We start from the raw sequence: 18189 nt of genomic DNA on the forward strand, positions 1-18189 counted from the left end.
ATGTTGGCACTTTTTATATCTACTTTTTGACAAAAGAGACATATGGTCTACTTTGCATGTGGTTTGCTGATAAATTTGCCCCCTAACCTACAATATAAAATAGGAGACAAGTAAATGTAATTTAAGAAATATCTTTATCTGTTGGTGCACTTAATACAGTATAATATGAATGCAATATTTAGTGATCATACTTGAGAAATATTGTCTGGTGTATATGTGGCAGGTAATCTAATCAGGAGATGATGACTTGTCATTTCATCATGAATAAATACAGCTGTATGTTAACTTATTTGACTTCACCTGAGGAATTCATTCCATTTAGACTTCTTTAAACTCTCTTACTCTCTTACTTCTTTGAGAAATTAACAAATGACTGTGAACGTGTTGCCAATGATTATGACAATTCCTCTCTCCTTGCAGGTTTAATATGGCCTCTGTTCATGTTTTACGAGCCATCCTGACAGGGATTGTCCTGCTGGCTGGAATCATATTCCCGGTTTTGATGTATAGTCTGTCATCTCCATCTCCAAAATGCCATCCTCCCCCGGCTCAGTCAGGGCGGCTGACAAAGCAGACTAATTTGACCCATACGACAGTGGCAGCGAAACAACAGACAAACAAGCCTTTAATGCTGCTGTGGTTTTGGCCTGAAAACAAAAGGTTTGATCTTCAAGACTGTAAGAAGCTTTTCAAAATCGACGGCTGCAGCCTCACAGATGATAGATCTTTATATTCCAGAGCTCATGAAGTTTTGGTGTTTCACAGAGCTATCCAGGATGACCTCTCCAACCTTCCCACCTCACCTAGAGCCAGGATTCAGAGGTGGATCTGGTTCAACACAGACTCGCCGAACAACACGCGCAGGATAGAAGGCATTGAAGGCCTTTTTAACTTAACCTTGAGCTACAGGGAGGATGCGGATATCCACGTCCGCTGGCGACTTACTCTCAAGATGAATTCAGGGGAAGATTTCGTACTTCCCAAGAAGGAACGATTGCTTTGTTGGATTGTGGATAGCAACGACCTCCGCACAAAATCAGGGGAGGGATACAGCTATTACAGAGAGCTCATAAAACACATCAAGGTGGAGGTTTTTCACAGCTCCTCTACCAACGGGGAGAACTATTTCCTGACTATCAGCAGCTGCAAATTCTACCTTTCCTTTGAGAATTCAATTCACAGAGATTACATTACAGAAACGTTTAATGGACCTCTTGCGGTCGGAACTGTGCCAATAGTTTTGGGCCCACCGCGAAGGAACTATGAGGGTTTTGTCCCTTGTACTTCCTTCATACATGTAAACGACTTTCCTGATGCCTTATCACTGGCTCAGTCCATCCTGGGGCTGGATAAGGATAATGAGGCTTATATGAGATACTTTAATTGGCGGCAATTCTTTACTGCGAGACGTCATCTTACTGAGGAGAAGCATGAGTTTGCACATGCTATCTGCCAGGCCTGTCGTCACGTTGGCATGAACAAGGAGTACAGAGTTGTACCTGATCTGTACAAGTGGTTCTTACGGTAATGCTGTTATTGATGTACTGTTCCTCTGAACTGGTTAAAAACACAAATTAGAATCTGTTCAGAGAAATACTTGTCCTCTATAGTAGTGTTTTATTCAGCCTTCACACACAACACAATAAATAAAGCCTACATACAATCTAGTAAACAAAAGGAGTAGGCAGAAGCATAATGCTATAAATGCCTATCCTACATTATTATCAATTAAGTTACCCTCAAAAAAATTTAAATCTGTGCAACTTTTGGTTCCGCTCATGGTTAAATGTATCTCCAGAGCTTTTCATCACAAAGAATATCATTCAGATAATCCAACAGGGCTATACAAATTGTTTATTTGACTCGAAAAGTATAGGAGAATTTCCTCAGCCCATAAAGTAGCACATAATCTCAAAACATCCAAATCACCATATTTGGACAATTGGTGTGGTAGATGACACCTATAAATGTTAATTTGGTGAAAAAATATATCTTGATTTTACACACATTCGTCATGTTATACTGTAAATGTTACACCTGGTGATATAATACAACTACCTTGATTCAAATGTTTTAATGTTGTCATATAAGAACCTGAACCAATTTGTCCTTAAAGGAAAATTATAGGGGATATAAAACAGACTAAATGCACCACATGGAATACATTCATGAAAATATTTCCAAATACTTCCCCCTAGAGGCAAAGATCTGAAATGTTACATATATGTCACATTAGGCATTTACGCATAAATGTATACTCATCGGAAACTCAATCAACTTTGTTTTGCTCAGTAACACAGTTTTGCCTTTTTGTTTGCATTTCTACAACACATATCAAAAGTATAACTTTTCTGGTTCGGTTTTTCTTCGACTATTATAAGTTTAAAAGCCTGATGTGACATATCTGTCACAACTATATTTTCATAGCTTTTAAATTAGTTTGATAAACATGGTCAGAACAGTTTAGATGTAATGTAGGACATGTTATCAAAGCATTGGAATTGTTACATGTGTTACTTAAACTTACCTTTAGCAAAAAAAAAACAAGCTTTTTGAAATTAGCTAGTTCTGTCAAATGTGCTGACCAGCCAGGCAGCCATCTTGGAAGTGATGTCATTGGTACACAAATTACCTCACTGTCACATGACCTCACCAGGATGTTCATTATGTGTCACTTAGGGACTTTGAGAGTTAAAATCAAGGATAAAACTGTATAAGGAACTTTCCAGGATATTTAAAGTGTCTGTGACCACTGTGTCACTGTGGGTTCTAATGGGTTTGATTGAAACACTGAAGCTTCAGCGCTGTACTGTACATTGAATCGTATTCTGTGTCATCATGTGTACATTATGGCCATTAAAGAGTCAGTTCACTCAAATTACAATTATATATATTTACATACATTTACATACATGTACATTTACATACATATATACACACATTTGTGTGTTCAGTGGATTATTCAGTGTGATGGGACACTGCTGTGAGAACTTTATCTCAATATTGGTGAGACAATAATCTCAAAAGATTAAAACGACACCAAACCACAGCCAACTATCTGCATGGCTAGATACCAGTAGATGTAACTGAGAACATGTGTTTTTTGTTTGATTTCTATTTTGGGTAAACCCTTTAATACCGTCTGGTTTGAGAACAGCAAATTCACAAAATGAGTTACCTCCATTTTAAACAACAGGGTGTCACTATTAATGTGTATGTGGTTGCGGGCATGTTGATAATACATATAGTGGAATAATGTGTCACTGCTAATGCATTGAAATTAAAGTTATTAAACTTACTAGATGAAACGTTGTGTATGTATTCTATATGTATTCTATTTTTATTTATATAATGTTAAATGCTATTAAGGGCTGTAGATACCACTGAAGATATCCAGGCTGGATCCTTCCTTTTCCATGAGTCTGTAAAGGACTCAATATGTAATTCAGTTTAGATTTCACAGTTGAAACTTATTGAATAACATGTCTTAGTTGCTGTAATTACAACAACAATCTATATATAGGAGCAGTCCTGATCTGTAAAAGCTGGATGTGACTTTCGCAGTTGCTTGGAGTTTTAATGTCCCAATGTTGATATTACATCCATTAAGTTTCTAGCACAAAAGGTTAAATCAAATGTCATTTTAATTCTCTTTTATTGTATTTATATTCCATTTAAGCTTGTTTCTTTATCATCTCTTATTTGATTCTCCTTTAAACCCTGTGTAGGTTTTATATTAGTTTTCTAACCTCTCTTAGTGCTAAACGTACCTTGTTTTAAGTCACACAGTTTAATCAACTGATCTATAATCAGCGATCAAGTCCATTTAACGAGCAGCACAATGAGCCTGAAGACTGTCGGCTTTATGGTGCTTGATTGCTTCCACATGTGGGCGGAGGCTGCGACTCGTGGTCTCTTGGCTATACGGCCCTGGATCGCCAATGTGTATATGTGTGCGCGCGAATTCGTGCGTTGCAAGTGTGTGTGTGTGTGTTTGCAGTCGTGCTACCTTGGACAGCGCCAGGCGACACAGACGCACTTGAGCAAGCGGAGGAACTTCAGCGAGGCGCTTTCTCTTTACAAACCGCAGAGCCAGCGTTCCTCCTCCAGTTTTGTGTACTTTAACCTTTCTTCTTCGGACCTACTTGTTTGGATAATCCCTCTTTTTCCAGCCGGGCATGTGAAGCAGTAGAGCCGCGTCGCCCTCGGAGCACCGGGAAGCGGACTCCCGTCTCGCCCCCCTGTCCGCCTCCTGCTGGAGCTGGAGCGATGCCCGGGGCAGGATGTGCTCCAGCCGCAAGATCCTGTGGAGCCTGCTCCTGCTGTCCGTGGTGGAGGTGGGCCTCGGTGTGGCGAGCATCGTCCTGGGAGCCGTTGGCATTAGCTGGGTCCGGGGCCATCATAAGCCGCAGCAGGGCGACGCGTCCCCGGTGTGGAGCGGACTCTGTGTACGTTCTGGGAACAACTTTTGTCCTTACTTTTCTTCATTTAGCCTACTTCCAGAGAGGATGAGTATCTCCAGGGGTGATGTGAAGGGTATAGTGGCACAGATACAACTCAGGGGAACTATCTTCCTTATACACCTTTGATTATGTATCTCAAAAACATGCCTCATTAGCAGGCTGTAGCCCGAATCTCTGTAGGCTAAGATTTATTGCTGTTTTGTTATGTTTTTGACTGGAAGATATTAGCAGAAGTTGGGTTCTAATTAATTAATTTGATAAAGTGAGTTTCATATAAATGCTTTACTACTAATATATCTAAAACTGTAAGTATAACTCTAAATAACCTCACAATTCAACACAATATACAATACTTCCAAAGTCTTCCAGGCTTTTCTATGGTTCAAGACTCTGTGAAGCTATATCACACGCAGTGTGTGTGTGTGTGTGTGTGTGTGTGTGTGTGTGTGAGAGAGAGAGAGAGAGAGAGAGAGAGAGAGAGAGAGAGAGCACAGTAAAAAGCTTTTGTTAAAATTAGACTATTACATTGATTTTTGTTTATACTGGTGGTTGTTTATCTCATATTTATCACTAAAAGTTGTGACTCGGCTCCATGTATTAAGACCCAGGATGTGGTGAAGAAGTTTTGATGCTGCTTGTCTTTTATGTATCTAAATGTGTTTGTCCATTAGATGTTAAGAAGCACAGAGTAATTCGGCCTCCTAGATGCGTCTGGTGTCAGTTAAATATTGGTTTTATTCATTCATGCTTGAGTTGTTGGAGGGTTAAAGCTTTTACGCACAATCATACCCTCACTCCTCTGCATATGTCTCCTCCTGTTACAGTGCTGCCCTCTGACTCACTGTCTTGATTTTGCTGCACATTTCTCGTATATATAACCTTGATTCAACGACTTGAATATGAGGTAAGACAGTCTTGCTGAGAATTACTGTAAGTGTTTGGAGCTCAGGAAATATAAGTCATAGAAAAACGTATCTGTACTTCTGCAAAGTGTATCTCAAAGCCCCCTGTGGTATGTGGAAATATGTGGAGAGAAAGAAATTGGTGATATTACATAGGTTGTAGGTTTGAGTGTTTGTGGTGTATAAAGTTGCTGCAAAGCTGTTATGCAGCATGACACGTTTGTGTTCAACCTCACAGCTGTTGAAATCTCTCTGCTGAGTCAGCAGCTGTGACTCGTGATTACCAAAATATCTCATATCAGGAAGTGACAGGCATTAAGACCGACTGACCGCTGTCCTCAACGTACATTAGATGTCCAAGTATTCTGCTGGAAAGTGATCCTCGTTCATTTCTTATATTTGTCAGGACATTTAGAGTTATGTTTCTTTCTACATCGGATTACTTAAATTAATTACTTCAAATATTTTCCCAAGTTATTGGGCAACCTTTTGACAACTGGAAGGTCATCTGTTAACTCTCAAAGATTGTTGAGTGTGTAATTTCAAAATCAAAAGCCTCGATCTTCGTTTAATCCAACCAGTCCTTAAAGTTTGTCTTTAGAGGCACATTCCCAGAGTTGTCAATATAGCATACTTCATCCACCGAAGAAGGCAACCAGATAGGGCTGAAAGCTCTGTATAAGATAGTAAGTGCACCTTGAGTTACTCTTAATAATTAACTGAAAATGATTTTAGATTGCTTCCAAACATTCAATAAATGTATTCAAAACTTCAACATACTGTAACTTAAAGATTGAAAAATGAGAAGAAGTCAAAGAATGTAATAATAAAAATAGAATCAATTTCATTTAGTTTCTTAACCAGCCATTTTTGTAAGACAACAACTTCTGAAACTGCTCATTTACTCATTTGTTGTTCTTTCTCTCTTTCCAGTTTCTGGTCTGTGGGATGTGCGGAGTGCTGTGTGCTCGCAAGAGGACAGGCCTTATTGTGAGTGCATGTACATATTTAGTTCCTCTGTTTCCCACTAGCCTCTTTTGTTGTCCTTTCATATTAGTTTTCTCTTGCTATAAACTGCATTTTCCTGCTACAGCAAACAGAACAGGCTCTACAGTGATGTGACACATTGGAGAGTCAAAGTGTTCCACATGAATTCCACATTTTGGGGAATATGCTTATTCTTTTTTTTGCCATGGTTAAATGAGATTGATACCACTCTCATATCTGTACAGTAAATATGAAGCAAAGCAGGGGTTTCTGGAACAACTTCACCTACTTCCAAGGTGCACGGAGAAGGGAAAAAGTCTGTAGAGGTCGAAACTCCCGCAATAATTTAGGTATACTTGACTGTTTCGAATAATGTGTGGGACACCTGATGAAGGCCACAAGCCGAGACCCGTTGGTCTAAACAGTTGAGTTGTTCTACAAAGTGTTGCTGGAGTTTTTACCTTATTAGTAAGTAAGATTCTCATAGATTGGTGACTTTTGAGTCATTCAAAGTGGATCCAGACACAATTTTTGAGATGATTGGCATTTAGTGCAGGCAAAGCAGTCTTTGAGAGATGATGAAGATGAATCTGAATTTATTATTGTGATTTTAAAGGTGTTTTTCTTTTGAAAGATCTTTTTTTTTCAACATCAAATACTCGTCCTACTCAAAGAGATGACTCGATGATATCATGTGCTGTCACCCATCATTCATAGAATATGAATCCGTACACATAAACTCTCGGGAATGTGCACTGTGAAGAATGCAAATATATGTACTGTCTGTGTCGTGCACATTTACACATTGTCTTTACTTGTAAGTGTCCAGGGGTAGACAGTCTTAAGACCTGTCACCCAAAAGTGCTTGTGTGTACATGTGTGTGTGTGTGTTCAGTCCTGCAGGTGCGTACAGTGTCCTCTGAAAAAGACGTCTGAGGAAACCAGAGGAGACGAGCAGTCACCTCTCCTCTTCTCTCTCTGTCGTTCTCTCCGTCTTTCTTTGCTCAGCGATCGCGTCGCAGTCCCTTTGTGTCCGAGTCCTCGTGTTTCTCTCTAACTCTCTGTCTCCTGCGGGGAGGGCACTAACGATGGATCAATGTCAGCACAATCTGCTGTAACAGAGACATCCCTCAACCTTTCTCTCCCTCTGTCTCACCCTATCCATCCCCGCCGATTGTCTGTGTCGCCATCTTTAACCTCGTGTCTTTCCCTTTTTCATCGCTCTCATCCATCTACCTTCTCTGTTCAATCAAACTCTCCCCAGTCGTTTCGATGCTCTGACTCTCTCCATCTTCCTCTCCTCATTTCTTTCCATTCCCTCTTTCCTTGTTTGCCTGCGGGGTGATGATTGCATTAGGTTAGTTTGGCTCCGGAGTCCTGCCAGCCGCTTTCCACACTTCACCGGGTAATGAATGAAATTGGAGAAGCCCTTTTCCATGCAGTTAAAGGCACTAAAGGCATCTGTACTGGGAGCAATGAAAGATAATCTGAACTCCTGACACAATACACACACACACACACACACACACATGCTTGCAAAATCAACAGGGAGTAGAAATACATCGATTGGATATTGTTATTTTGATTACAAAGTAACGGAACTGCGGTTATTATCCCATCAGATCCTGCTGGGGAAAATTAGATTTGCATACTGGGTTGGAGTTTTCCAGCTGCTTTCTTATTCTAAGGAGGTCATCTGTAAAATGTGATTAATTGAATACTGAAAGGAAAATCTCACCAACCATCTAACACACAAGTCAGACACTCACACACAAGTACAAAAACAAGTGAGTGATGCAAGCATATTTACAAGCCGTGCAATATTTCTGGAAGAGAAAGTGTGCTTTCAGAGCGATCCAATTTTCTAATAGAAAATTAGATTTATTTTGACTGATACACATTACTCATCAGAGCAGCTGTCATCCAAAACAGCAGAATGATGGAGACGGAAGCTCAATAGTAGTTATATATATATATATATCTCCCAACTCATCACATTTTGTCAGTTTGTTTACAGTTGTGTTGCTAAGATATCAATTCCGCCGTTTGCATCAACATAAACCATTCTCTCTGTCTCTCTCCCTCAGATGATCCTGTTTTCGGCATGCTGTATCTGTGGTCTGATTGGTGGGATCCTCAACTTCCAGTTTGTCCGGGCGCTGAACAAACGACCAGACTCCATGCACTCGATCCATCTGGCTGCCATGACTCTGGCCTGTCTGGGTAAACAAAACATGACAACACAATGTGATGCAATGCCACGCAGCTGAACACACGTGTTACTACTGTATGTGCCATGTGTATGCTATCATAATATAGGAATGTTGTTGGAACATATCTTTGTTCAAGTGTTCAAAGAGAATAGTTATATTCAAAGGTTTAAATTAAAAGTAAAGCAGCTCTTTATTTGAGACCTATCAATACTGTTAATTATCCCAAACCTATTACTATGAGTCACACATCATAGCTCCAACTCAAGAAGACGGAGTGGACAAATGTTCCTCCATTTTCTTTAGTCTCTCTCACACTTTGTGTCCTTTGCCACTCTTCCTCTGTTTTAACAAGAGTAGCCCAGCAGTGCTTTGAGCTAAATGCTAACGCCAGCATACTAAAATGCTTGCAGTGACTATGCTAACATGCCGATGTTTAGCAGACATAATGTTTACCATGTTAGTTTTGCAGGTTAGCAAAGTATAATTTGCTAATTAGCACAAATTACTGTTGAGCCTTAATTAATAATTAAAATACCTTATGGTGGCACCAAATGTTGAGGCTGACATGAACATCTGTATTACATTTCACAGCAATGCATTCAATAGTTTGAAAACTTTGCCCTGCTGGTTGTGATAGAGGAAAAGTCAGGGGATCACCAAAGTCATTATGGATTCATCCTCTCGGGATCATGAACGTCTGTACAATATTCCAGCTCAATCCATCCAATAGTTGTTGAGATATTTCAGTTTGGACCTCCTGGCGTCCTAGAGGCACGACACTAGCATGGCTAAGAAGATACTAAAGATGGGACAGCCCACTCTTAAAATAAAGAACCATCCCTTCTTCCTTCAGCTGGTTTCCCTTCTCCTGTCTTGTCCAGGGATCTCCTCCTGTACCTTATCCACGTGGCTCACCTGTCGCCTGGCGAGCTCCGAGCAGCAGAGGATGTTCCTTGAGAGGGAACACTCGCTACACCACTCGCACGAGATGACCGAGAAGGTAGGAGGGTGACAGCAGAAGAGAGCTTCTTACTGCTCAACTTGTCAACAGTATGACCGTAGGCTCTAACAGTTGTAGGAGAATGTATGTTTCATGACCTAAGAGGATTTTAAAGTTTGTGTTTGGGCAGTGTGTGTTAAGTTAGGTGTGTTTGTGTGTCCCCTCACAGGAGATCCTGGACAACTCCAGCAACGGCATTCCTCAGATCTCTTACAACGGACACACCACAGCATCACCATGACACAATGTATCACCAATGGCGACTTGCACACACTGAACCAGAGACAGTTCATGAATCGCTTGCTGTAATACAGCATGTACTACGTTCTAAACATCCTGCGACATACGCAGTAACTATATCCTGAGTGCACGGGGTGAAACCAGGTTTCTCAACATGGAACCCTTTTCCTCTGCCGCCAGAGTGAAAGAAGGACATTTTGACAACAAGATGGAGGCGTTTATGCTTCTGAATGATTATGCAAACACGGGTTCAAACCCCCCCCTAGATAAACTCAAACCAAAGCCTGGACGGAGAGCAGCCGTTTGGGTCGTAATTCAGGTGGCAAACATCTGCGTGGTATCATCTGACCTTAAAGCTATACTGAGCAGGAAGGATAGATTTTATGAGCACAAACCGAGCATGCAGCTGATTCACTTGAAGAGCTACTGTTATTTCAGTCTCAGTGTCTTTATTCTCTCTCTCTCTGTGTCTTGTTATGGGTTTATGGAATGCAGATCTTGAGATAGCCTGCAGTTAACTGTATGTATTGTCCAATAATGGAATGGTTTGATATGAAATGCAGTGATGCGCAATGTACTGTATTGTATATCCATGCTTGTATATCAGGAATCTAGCCTTACCTATAAAGCAAAGATATTTTTATAAATGCTTCTTATAAAGTGAATTTAATTAAATGTATGACAAATCTGAGTGATGGCTTATCTTGCATGGACTATCTCAGTGGAATTTAGTGCAATATTTTGAGTTCAGCAATGATTGACTGATTAATTTGCACACAGAGAGCAGCAAGATGAGTTTGGTGTTATCGTCCCAACATATGCAGATTAGGCCTTTCTTATTACACTTAAAGAAAAAGACTTTACATGTTTCAGTAAGTGTAGCAAATGTTGTGAGTTATTACTCACAGCATTCTAAAACCTAAACGTTTAATATTTTGATAAATGCATGTAAATCTTAAAAACTAAGTGTACAATATCACACATTGAAAACTTGCAGACCACGCTGTCAACATAATCAATATGGAGCAATATTTAGGAAGCAATGCATTCCTATGCGACCAGAGTTTAACTCAGGGATACCTTTGGCTCTTCTCAAGGTTCACACACTCGTCATAAAGTTAAGTGATGGAGTAAAACCTATCAAACCACCTCTCAACCAACAATAAACACCATCACCCACACTCACATGCATGCACACAGACACACACACACAGCTGTGACCTCAAATGAAGATATACAATTGCTCTGGCAACAGCATGCTGCTCAATAACCTTCCTCCTTATGGTGTTTGCCTACTCCAGAAAGCCCCGCAGTGTGTGTGTGTGTGTGGGTGTGTGTGTGTGTGTGTTGACTAGGGCCACAGCAGCAGAAGCCCCTGGTAGCTCTTGCTGACTCAGAAACCACGTCACAATTTATCACTGTGACAACAGTAAGGAGTGGGGCCATGGCGCCCAAGAGAGCACCAGATCTGCACTGTGTGTGTCTTTGTGTGTGTGTGTGTGTGTGTGTGTGAAATGTTGAATCATGTGACCTCCTGTGGTGCTGCTCTGTCAGAATACAGTAACACTATATTAGACTGTGTGCGAGTGTGTATAGTGTGTATGCGTGCGTGCAGTAGTTGCTCTAATTGACACCGTAGGTCACCCGAATGATCTTATTGTGCCATCGCAGGTGAGAACGGGATACAGAATCAATGACCGTCTCTTATCAGATGAACAGCTTTACAGAATCCTTGGTAACCCCGCAGTTAACAAAGGGCATGTTGGTGAGGAAACGCCTCATTTTTTAATGGCTTCAAAAACAGTAAAGATCCATGTCAGTTATGAAAATACTGTCCCAAGCATTTCACTTCAAAAACACATTTGGTTCAAACTTTGTCCTGAAGAGTATGATAAGCTTTTTGTCTGTGAATGTTCATTACAGGAGTGACTGTACTGGAAGAGTCACCGGATTTACCTGCTGGGTGTGTGCCCTGCTGGGCCACTTTTCACTCTCTCTCTTCCTCCTATTCCCTGTGCAGTGTGTACAATATCACTATGATGGAATATTACATGCCACCAGCGTTTCTGTCTGATTAAACCAAATCAAATTGTATTACATGCACCCAGTAATAAAAGCATCACCTGAAATAATGAGCTTAAATCTAGATTTAGTAACACTTAATGACATTACCACAAACCAATTGCCATACTGTGAACCTGGGGCATTCAGCGGCCTCTGGGGGCTCCGAGGCATTCGCCTGCTTTGCCTTGTTGGCTGGGTGGGAACTGCTTTTGTGCCTTTATGCTAACTTATAAGTAAATACAATTCTGAGACATTGGTACTTTCATTTCACAGCATTTGAAAACAGCATGATTAAGATTTGACATATCAAACAGGTTTGTAAAAACCCACCACTACAACAACAAAGAATATTTAAATGCAGCTAAATGTTTATTAGTAAATAATGTAACCATTGCAGGTATTTTGATGTATGCATACAGGCCTACTAACGAGATGAGTTATAAATATATTCGGTTACTATCATGCTTTATTTATATAAAAAAAAGAATGCAATGATTATTACATACAATCCTTTTTTTAACATTGAATTCAAGTCGTCTTGTTTAAATATGCAGATATAACTGTTATTTATTAAGTCAATAGATTCCCTTTTTTAATGGTCACTATTTTAATTATTTTTCGACTATAATTCCCCCTCCTGACCAGCAGGCGGCAATAAAACTAAATATCTTGACAGCTGTTGAGCCTTCTCCAAACCGGAAATTGCGTGTCTTGCGTCTTCCGGTCTCCCTAAACGGCATGGCGAATTTTGAGCATGCTGAAGACGACCCAAAACAGGTGAACATGTCCGGTGAAATAACCGCCGCCAGTGCCGAAGTCCAACTGACAGAAAAGTCCTACGTACCGGGCAGACACGCGAGCGCCGTCGCGTGCTCAGTCCCCTCGTTCGCAGCCGCCTCCGAGCTGCTGTCAGCCCCGTACTCGTGTCTGGTCATGAACACGCACCGGAGACACGTCGCCCTGCCGCCCATGTACCTGAACAAGAAGAGGACCGGTATACAGGAGGAGCTGGAGGCCGAGCTGCTAAAGTTCTCCCGAAGGTAACAACAATTTTCACTTTAAAATTCACTACAAGCCAAATGTATTTAAAGTATCAAAAGTAAAAGTATTAATCGTGCAGCAGACTGCCCCCTGTAAGTGCATTACTGTGTTTGCAGTATTTATCCTCGCAGCCGTGGAAGTGAAGCTAATTGTACTACTTTATAGTACATTTATATAATTGCATCACACTTCTTATGTAAACTTGAATCTGTTAACTATCTAGTTACTCACTGAAGCAGTCCAATACATGTAACAGAGTAGGAAGTTAATGTGTTTAGTTACTTTCCACCACTTGGTCCGGGCTGTCAGCCTGACTGTAAATACAACCAAGAGAAGGTGGTTCTCTGTCCTGCTCCCACCACTTTACCATCTGATCTCTATTGGTTTTATCAGATAAACACACCTGATTTAATGTTTAATTTAAAGTGATCTAATGTTATAAGGTGTTCTTAAATGGCCTCTGTGAGTTGTTTATTTTTCTTTTAAATGGATCTGGTGTGACAACAATTTGCATGTTTAATTTGACCCTGAATGTGATATGTGTATATATATGTATAATATATCTTATTCTGTATCAAACTAATTCACCTTGGCCTGTTTGACTTTTTCAGTCTAAAGGGAGTACCCCTCGCTTATGAAAACATCAGTATAGTGGGTCACCATGGAAACATCTACGACGACAGCGGCTACATCCACATGGACATCGAGGCCAACTTCATCGTCTTTCAGCCCGATAAAGGACAGAAGCTGCTGGTGAGATTTACATCTACTGAACTCGGGCAGATGCTGTTATCCAGAGTGGCTTACAGCCATTCGTAGTGTTGACATGTGTCTTGGTCTTGTTGTGTTGCTCTGCAGGAACAAGGCTTAAAGAAAATATCTTACAATCAGTAATCGTACTCTGGTGCGAACCAAAACAACTAGTCCGAGGCCCGTACAGAATATGCTAAATAAAGCCCACAAAAACGGAATATAGCTTGTGAAAATGACCTAAGAAGATTGTTTATCTGTGTCCCACTTTTATGCATGTAATTAATCCGTTTCTATTCCCAGGGTAAAGTGAATAAACTAGGAGTGAGCCATGTGGGCTGCCTGGTGCACGGCTGCTTCAACGCCAGCATCCCCAAACCCAACCTGGTGTCTGTGGAGACCTGGCGGGACGCGGGGCCGAGAATCGGAGCAGAGATGGAGTTCGAGGTGACCGCTCTCGACGCTGACACTGCGGGGGTGCTGCTGATCAGAGGCCGGCTGGACAGGACCAGGTACGTGTGGATGGTGGTGGTGGCTGGACGGGAGGCAAAACTAATCTGGGTTCTCTTTAGTTACAAAGCTGCAACTCGGCAGCGTTTTAATTTTAAAAGTATGGCACCCACGTGATTTCAAATACAACTGCGGGGCAGATCAGACACACGTCCACTTGATGCAGGAACTACTTGACTAAATGTTTGTGATGAAAACTGTTGATGATTAGCTCAGCTACAGAACGTTAGCTTGTCCAAATGGAGCTAACAATTAAAAAGCAGCGTAGGCGTAATATAGATTTTTCTACGGGAAGCGAGCGCTTCACCTGTCAAAGCAGGTTAGCCGATGTGCGTCCAAACATCTGCTCCTGTTGTTTTCGATGCAAAGTCCTGCTGCGTCTGGCTGAACGTTTAATTCACCAGAGAAGCCGCAATTCTATCACATGTGCTCCCCGCATCGGAACATCTCGGCTACTGCGCCCTGACTGCTACTTCTGTCAGTGTCGTGAGTCCTCGAGTGTAGCCGAGAGAAAGAGAGAAGAAAGAGGTACATGGTTGAAGACAACATGCACTTGAACATTTTCTACAGCTTTCTTATCTTGATTAGTTTTGTTTAGTCAATAAAATCTGAGGATAGTGAAATGCAATTTCTCAGAGCACAAGGTGATGTCTTCTAGTTGCTAAAGATATTTATTTATTATTATTTAAGAATAAAAAACGATGCTGTTGTGAGGGGGCTGTCACCTTTTTTTTGACCCACTTGAGTTTGCAGCTACGCGTACTGAATAATAAACCTTGTTTGACTCAATAATAGTATCAAAAGTATTTTTTACGTTCTTTAGAAATGTAACATTAATAACATTGACTTTGTGATTGACACTTTTCTTCGTCTCATGTTTTGCTGTATGAACTGGTTGCATAATAGTTTCAACGGTGTGGCTGAACCCTTGATTGATGACTGTGTTTTGTCTGTGTGTGTTTCAGGGTGCAAGAGCTGCTGGCTGTGGGTGAGAGCTCAGAGTCGGGCGTCCCTGCAGACCAGCCAGAACCGAACCCAGAACCCACCGAGTCTCCTGAAGACACCCCCAAGAAGAAGAAGAAAAAGAAGAGAGACAAAGTCAAAGGGGAGGAGGTGACAAGTATACTTTCCTGCCAAGTGGATGGCCGCACAACGCCAGAGCTGAACAGAACAATCATTGAAGAAAATGGTAATGAAGCTGTTGAGGAGAAGAAGAAGAAGAAGAAGAAAAAGCATGTGAAAGAAGAAGAGGAGGCGGTTGAGCTCTCTACCATGGAGGTCCACGGCAGTGACTCCAGCGGTTACCTCAGTGACAAACCAAGCAAAAAGAGGAGACACGAAACTGGTTCAGATGTCATATCTAGTGTTAGTCAAGTTCCTGAACCCCCAAAGTCCAAGAAGAAGAGGAAAAGTGACATTTAGCAGCTAAAATGTATATTCTGTTTGGATATTGGTTCAGTTGTGTGTGTGTGTGAGATTCAAAGGTGATACAACATTAATGACAACAATGGCTCTAGAGGAATATACAGATGTGCCTTAACAATTACACACGCTTTTTTTTTAGCAAGCCGGATTTCTGGTGGGTTCTTCTGAGCTCCTCTGAAATCATTTGATCGGAGGTCGGGCTTGCAGAAGAAGCCTTTTTACGGTCGCTTGTTGTAGCTTGTGGGAAAGCACATGAACGGCTGGAAGCAGACTGGACAGATCAGTCCTCGTTGGATTGCAACTCTCTCACACAGCCTGTGGGGGGAGCAAAACTTCTTCATAGACATTAAAACACAGGAGAGAAACCTGGTCAACCTCCTATGTTAAACAATGTGCCGAGAGTAAGTAGGCCAGGGTTTAGCATCGAGTTTAGAGCCAAATGGGAAATGCTTAAGTTGATATTACTGCTCGGTATCCATGTGCATTTTCTCCTGCTTGTATACCGAAGAAGGAAGGCTGGACAATGAGCCCAGGTTAAGAAACTTCTCTTTTCTCGGGTGCCATTGTCTTGAATATTAGCTGCAATGGAAGGGGGATGTTTTTCACTTCTAAATAAATCATGGAAGGAATTAGTCTGGACTTATTTCTGCTCTTCCTTCAGTGTCGCATTGACTGTTTTCACATGAAGGCGGGTTGTCTGTCTTTGAATGAAAACCAACAGAAATGGACATTAAATATTCAGTTCTTATCCCAATTAAAGTGCTCTATTTTTTAAATGTTGATCCTGCTTCCATTTTTCATTCAGAATCGTTTGAAATGTCCATGATTCTTGATTGTTTATTCAAAATAACTGAAGACAAAGTGGGTCTGCGAACACTCCACTTTATAAATCTACAACACTGCAGCATTTGTTAGAAGAAATGATCCCTGTGATGATTATTAATACAAATATGTCTTGTTTTTCATGGCATATTCCCTCCCACAACAAACTCTTTCATGCTGGCCAGTTGGTGTCGGGTGATAAAGTGCTGAGAGACGGCCTAAAGATCTTAGTGTTTTCTTTGCCCCCCCCCCCCCCACACACACACACACAGACACAGACACACAGAGCCTTCAGTGGGGAGTCTCATTAGATGTAAGGTGCTAAGAGTTGGGGAGCTTATCGGGAGCCTCCTAAAGAGGAAAGATAAGGAGCTGCAATTAACATGGCTCATCTTCATCTTTCACACCTGATCGTGTACATATGTGCCTTACAATTTAAAACCTTAAATAATGACTTGACATTTCTGCAGACTTAAGAACTTATAGTAAGTTGAGAAACCCACAAGTGTTTATTTAATTAGATTAAGTGTTAAATGTGAAGATATCACATGTCTGTACAGTAAATGTGCAGCTGCTTAGCTCAGCATAAAGACCGGAAACAGCAACTTGGCTCTGTCCAATGTTTAATAAATATGCCTACTAGCACCTCTAATTAAAACGTTATATCTCGTAAGTGCTGTTGTCTACTGGACTAACGTCCTGGAGTCTCTGCTGGCCTAGAAACTGATCACAGCCGAGAAACTGTTTATATTGTTAAGGTTAAAACATGAGTGCTATCAAACTTCTCTAACTCATCAAGAAAGCTTTTCACTCCCTTTTAATGTATTGCCAATATTTATATCTGCATTATTACCAAAGTAGTTTTACCACTTTGCAACCCAAATGTTGTTGCTATGCCGTATGGCTAATCTTTAATAGTAAATTACTTATTTACCATTTATAAAGGCATACAAACTATAAATACTTCATAAAGTGGTTCTGAAATAACATTTGAGCTCTTAATGAACTTCCACACAGTTTTACTTTTAGACCTCAGCAGAAGATGTTTAACAGCTTTCAAAACGTTTTGTGGACATTCCAATGTACTTGTGACCACAAAGTCATTACATGTCGCTCCCAGAAGGCTCTGAATGACCTCGACTTTCAACGGTAGAGATTTACAGATGGTCTGAAAAGTTCAAGTGGACTTTAAATGGTTAATCGTCATTTGTCCTCCCATGACCCCCCCCCCCCCCCCCCCCCCCCCCCCCCCCCCCCGTCTATATCACTCTTTTGCCCAAATTCATCCCCAGCCCGTGTGCACCTGTACCCCCTCCCTCCATCACCACTCCTTTATCTTGTCATTCCTCCTATCACTCCCTCGTGCTGACTCCCCCCCCCATCTTCCCCTATCCTGCTTTCTCTCTTCCTCCTACTTGTCTCCCTGATTTATAGGAGGCGGTGTGCAGTTCACACACATTCCACTCCTGATACCCCCCCCCCCCCCCCTCCCCCTTCTGCCACTGGACTCTCATATCTAGGCTCGGTCGTTTATCTTCATGATCCTCCACTGGAGAGAAGAAGAAGAGGGAGGGCGAGAGATATGGGACAATAGGAGGAGTGTTGTTTTTGTTAAGCGGCCCAGACTATCTTTTCATTCACCTCTGTCTGCCTCTCAAGGAGTGGTCTCTGATGTGTGTGAGTGTTAATGTGTGTAGATTGGCTGTGTGTGTGCGTCTATCTCCTGTGTCAAAGTTTCCAGGCCCGGCGGCTCATACATGAAAGAACCCCTG

At 41.4% G+C, this 18189-nt stretch overlaps 3 protein-coding genes across 3 annotated transcripts; all 3 read left to right on the forward strand.

Annotated features, from left to right (window-relative positions):
• Positions 1-427: 427 nt before the first annotated feature.
• LOC306708449 (4-galactosyl-N-acetylglucosaminide 3-alpha-L-fucosyltransferase 9-like) lies at positions 428-1528 on the forward strand (the record flags this gene model as incomplete). The annotated part of the gene is made up of 1 exon (XM_079176288.1): positions 428-1528. One exon carries the CDS (start codon positions 428-430, stop codon positions 1526-1528), a length of 1101 nt encoding a protein of 366 aa, XP_079032414.1.
• A 2755-nt stretch (positions 1529-4283) lies between these two features.
• tmem196 (transmembrane protein 196) lies at positions 4284-9924 on the forward strand (the record flags this gene model as incomplete). The annotated part of the gene is made up of 5 exons (XM_079175540.1): positions 4284-4448; positions 6299-6355; positions 8440-8575; positions 9447-9565; positions 9735-9924. 5 exons carry the CDS (start codon positions 4284-4286, stop codon positions 9804-9806), a joined length of 549 nt encoding a protein of 182 aa, XP_079031666.1. The 3' UTR covers positions 9807-9924.
• Positions 9925-12594: 2670 nt separating this feature from the next.
• On the forward strand, positions 12595-16317 carry polr1f (RNA polymerase I subunit F). Its single transcript, XM_079175618.1, has 4 exons — positions 12595-12909; positions 13522-13663; positions 13964-14172; positions 15136-16317. The coding sequence occupies exons 1-4, from the start codon at positions 12608-12610 to the stop codon at positions 15590-15592; spliced, it is 1110 nt and encodes a 369-aa protein (XP_079031744.1). The 5' UTR covers positions 12595-12607; the 3' UTR covers positions 15593-16317.
• The last annotated feature ends 1872 nt before the right edge of the window (positions 16318-18189 follow it).

Source organism: Pholis gunnellus (assembly GCF_910591455.1).
Source record: "Pholis gunnellus genome assembly, chromosome: 16".
NCBI lineage: Eukaryota > Metazoa > Chordata > Actinopteri > Perciformes > Pholidae > Pholis > Pholis gunnellus.